Source organism: Sinocyclocheilus rhinocerous, unplaced genomic scaffold, assembly GCF_001515625.1.
Source record: "Sinocyclocheilus rhinocerous isolate Xijiao unplaced genomic scaffold, SAMN03320098_v1.1 scaffold3552, whole genome shotgun sequence".
Taxonomy (NCBI): domain Eukaryota; kingdom Metazoa; phylum Chordata; class Actinopteri; order Cypriniformes; family Cyprinidae; genus Sinocyclocheilus; species Sinocyclocheilus rhinocerous.
In genome coordinates, this window is record NW_015645550.1 from 166,720 (window position 1) to 171,486 (window position 4,767).

General features: G+C 36.9%; 1 protein-coding gene across 1 annotated transcript in view; it reads left to right on the forward strand.

The window, feature by feature from the left end:
* The window catches only part of LOC107706556 (dynein heavy chain 9, axonemal-like), a 24,001-nt gene extending 23,786 nt beyond the window's left edge, over nt 1-215 (forward strand). Inside the window, exon 9 of the mRNA XM_016510307.1 lies at nt 180-215. Coding sequence (XP_016365793.1) covers nt 180-215 — 36 coding nt within the window. The remainder of the gene's footprint in view (nt 1-179) is intronic.
* The last annotated feature ends 4,552 nt before the right edge of the window (nt 216-4,767 follow it).

Below are 4,767 nucleotides of genomic sequence, written 5' to 3' on the forward strand. Positions count from 1 at the left end.
ACACACACACACACACACACAGACAGACACACACACACACACTCTCACACACACACACACACACACCTGTGAGTTTCCAAACACTTCTGTCTGCTGCTGTACGGATCTCATCAACACATCAAATGCTGATCAGATGGCTGAATGATTTTTATGCCATATTATTAAAATGTGATATGCAGTCAGTTATTGCTTTCTTGGCACACCTGCTGGAATGACACATCCGTCTCTGTCCTGGTTTAAACCGCTAGCATGCGGGCGAGAGATTGTGTTGCTCTTTTCAGACCTGTTTTAACCGCATTAAATCCCTGAATGATGGGACGCCGTATGAAGAAAAGAGAAGTATTAACTAACGCAGGACTCTGGCCTCGGCCGATTCAACAAGGAGTCACTGAGACGATTTCCATCCTTTCACTGTGTCGTTCTGTGACACAACGTGGAAAAAAAGCTGAATTATTCACACATTCCTGGATATGTTTGGAGCCACAATGCATTGTGGGAAATAGCATGCCGTAAAAAACAAAAGAATGACAATTATGAATTTAAGAGAGAGCATTGTAACACTGAGATTTATAGATCACATTTGATATGCATCTTTATGTTTCTGCTTCATATATATTCATATTCAGCTGTGAATTTTCCATTAAAAATCAATTATGTTATATGGAGTGTGAAAAAGCATGTTTTTAGTCTCTGTCATTTAAAGGGCTCATGTCACGAAGAATCACATTTAAATTCTTAAATTCAAAATGAATGAAAACATTGCAGTTTTTTTTAAACCAAGCAGCAAAATCTGGTTGTTTACATTAACATTTAGAATAACTATGACTGATTTAGGCACAAAAACACTTCCTTCATTCACATCCTTCATTTCAGGACCTCAGGGAATTAAAAAAATAGTATAAAAATGTTTATATGAGCCCCCATTAAAACATTTTCCTTCAGTTGAATCATCGTACAGACCTGCACCTGTTTCACCTTCTTTAAATGACATAAAGACTAAAAGATCATCTCAGCACATGACAGTGCGTTTGCTAACAGAGCAAGGCTACGTTCATGTTTTGTTTTGTTTTTTTATTACCTGGAAAATAATCATTTCATTTGTTATTAAGGATTTCTTTGTACCATTTACAAATACATAAACATCTAATCAGAAATGCTTCTGGGCTGACTCGTGTGTTTCATCTGCAGATATTTGTGAGACGAGCAAGCGTGGAAAGCTTGACATCCAGAACAATCGAACACTGAGTTCACCGTCACATTACAACCGCTGCCTCTGTCCTCATGCGTAACAAATGAATTATAGTGAATCTGGTTTGTAGAGTAGATAGTGGGGTAAGATGTGCCAGTGGGTTTGCTGTCACTACAGATCCGTAATATACATTTAAATAAAAATGCAAAAATAACTATATGGCATGTAAAATCAATTTTATGTAAAAATTTTGTTAATTGAATGTTTGAAACTATATAAATAATTTGGCATGTAAAGATCAGCCATTAATTATTGTGAAATAATGAAATGCTTTGACTTCAAATATAGGAAATGGTTAATATTAGAAATATATATATATGCATTTATTTATTTTTTTATTAAAGAAAATAAACTTTTTAGACTACAATCAGGTATTCTAAATATTACAGATTTGCCTGTCTGACTCGTGAACATGTAAGTAACATGGAAATGTTATTGTGTATTAATAAATAGGTTTATTATTATTATTATTATTATTTGGCCATATTTCTGTATGAATTGTTCTATGTTCTAGAAGCTCTCCAATCAGCCAGATTAGTTTCTCTCATGTGTTTTCCTGACAGCCGAAGCCTTCATGAGTATTTGACTGCATCTGTAAGATTTACTGGCTTAAATTCACACTGACTACATTGTCATGAAAGATTAAAAAGTGGTTTTAAACACTGTCCAGCGTCTCTGATGAATGAGGCAGCGGTTTCTGCTGATTTAAATCCAAATGAAAACAAGCATTGGGCTGAAGAACCCTAGAGGAGCATCACCTGAGCTTCTCCAGCTGAGACTTTAATGACACCAGCACTGTTTGCTTAATTTACCGATTGATTTGGTTAAACGAGTTGATTCTGAGAGCTGTCACTTTAGCACTGGCTCACACAGATCTGCAGAAACACACGCGCTTCACCATCAGCGCTCTAATGAATGGAAATGCATGCTGTTTTCTGGGAATGTCTCTGAAAAACAGTTTTAATTATGCACAGGAAGATTTTAATCACTGCGCGCTGCACGTCTTTGATTAACTTAAACTCGGATTCAGGATGCCTTCGAGAAAAGCGATTCCAGCGAGTGTGAGAGCACATATGAGTAGAGATGGAGGATCTGGCCTCATGTCTGTGAATGAGATTTAACCCCATGTAGTTACCTTATTACCAGTACTTTCTTGGGTAAGTACATGTAAGTACATGTAAGTTCAAGTACTGTAAAATAAAGTGCAACCAAGATTATGTATAATAACTTTCAGAAGTCATTGACAAACATTACGAAACTCATTCCAACTTTCAAATCTGATTTGATGAGCTTATTTCACCGTATAAATTATATTACTAATTCTCATTATTTTTGTCAAGAAGTGTATTGTCAATGAATTAACCTACACTGCAAAAAAGATTTTCTTAGTATTTTTTGTCATTTTCCAGTACAAATATCAGAACATTCTTAAATCAAGATGCACTTACTTGAAGCAAAATGACTTAAGATTTGCTTTCTGAAAAACGTATCAAAATTGTGTTTTGTATGGAGCAAGTAAAATAATCTTGTTTTGCCTTAGAATTAAGATTTTTGTTTTTTTACCTCAGTGACATTTTTTTAGTACATTTTATCATCACACACGCTCTTCCTGTGCTGAAGTCACTTTACATTTACGCCGATCACAAAATGCTTAAAGTCCCCATGAAATGAAGTCAACATTTTAACAGAATGTTGCAGTGAATTATGCATACCATTATTTTTAAATTCATGTGCCCTCAAATGTTTAATCAAACAGTAATTTTCCCTTTCCCTGAGTTCGAGCAGTTTCACACAGACGTATGCTGATGTTTAAAAGATCTGACCTTCATATAAATACAGTTTACATGACACATTTATAGCATATGTTATATTGAAATCATATGATGAAATAATGTTTCATATAGAGTGATTAAGAAGTGTTACCATGAATTTTCTGAATTTTCAAACTTGTTCAGTTTTTCTTTCCCAGGTTTGTGTGACTCTGCTCTACTTCTGTTCTCTGATGTTTAAAACAGCAAGCCTACAAATCTCAGTTCTATCAGAAAGCAGAAAGTGCAACACCTCAGCAGCAGCGATGAGCCTCCAGGGTCACTTATATCTGTTATTGAGAAAACTTAACAAGACGTACTGAATCTGAGCTATGAAACAGGGCCACGGGGCAACAGAATGTGTGGAGAAAAGCAATAAATCCATCCAGAATCCAATTACAAAGCATCGGAAAACGGGGCTTCATGTGACACACAGCTTCTGCTGTGCTTTTATATTCATTTCTCTCGTGTCCCGGCGTAAGGGACAGCAGACAAACACGTTAAAGAAATAAATATGAAACCGACACAAAATATAAGGGAACCTTCTTCATTTGTTCCCATCGGTTAAATATGATGAATGTGCTGCTTGTTTATTCATTCCAGCACAACAGTATAGAGTGCACTTTGTTCTCTCATTTGCATTTCTTGAAGCAAATATCACAGATGCTTTACATCTGTCATGAGTTCCATGAAAGCTTGCAGAAACCTATATTCCTGAACGAACTGGTCATAACACTTGATCTGATCTTCAGCTAAATCACGACGACACAAACACACAAGAAGACGTTTTCATGTATTGTTTGAGCACACCATGAGAACAAGAATGCGAATCCTGAGGCGAATTACTTCAAAACAGTCCAATCAAAGAGATGCTGTTCACAAGAAGCATGTTAATGTGAATCATGCCTCAAACAAACGACTTTTACATTTGGACGTTTCAAAGATGCTTTCATTGTTTGCGGTGCACATTTTAATCGTTTCTTGTGTTCCCTTCAAAACGGAAGATCGCTCGAGTTTAATAATGTGGGCTTGCATAAAGATGGAAAGTGTTACAGAAGCACCTCTACAATCCTTAATGTTCACATCAAGGCCAAACCGATCTCATGAGACGTAATGATTTGGACAACATGGAGGAGAATATACAGCTCAATGGATGTCGGGTGACGCGACGGTAAGAACCTGAACACACCTGACCCAGAGCGTTTCTGCGTTTAAACCCGTTTGTAAAGAGGAACGCTGCTGAGCATGTGCAGGTCTGATCCAGCGGTACATCAGGTTATTGCTGCCAGAGGAGGATCAGGCTGTTATTAAAGTTATTAAGGATTCACATATTGTTTCACCCTGAGCTGTGACGGTTTCCACTGCGTGTTCAACACCGAGCTGAAAACCACATTTTGTGTGTGTTTGTTTATGGCAGCGACTGAGCTGAAGATCAGATCATTAGGACTAAGAATCTTTCGAAACCATTAAAGAAGAAAATGTGGTGGTTTTCTCCTCAGATTGCTTTTGTATTGATTGTGGGTATCAGCTGAGGAGATCAGAGCGTCAGACATTGGCAGCTGTCCATGATTAAATCAACAATAAATTGCTGAAAGCTATTAATCAAGTCGGTCACGATACAGCTGATTACACAGTCCATCTTAAAGAGTTTCTGTTATCCTAAACTCACACCAGTGGGATGTTGCTCATGTGTGAGCTTTTTTTTTTTTT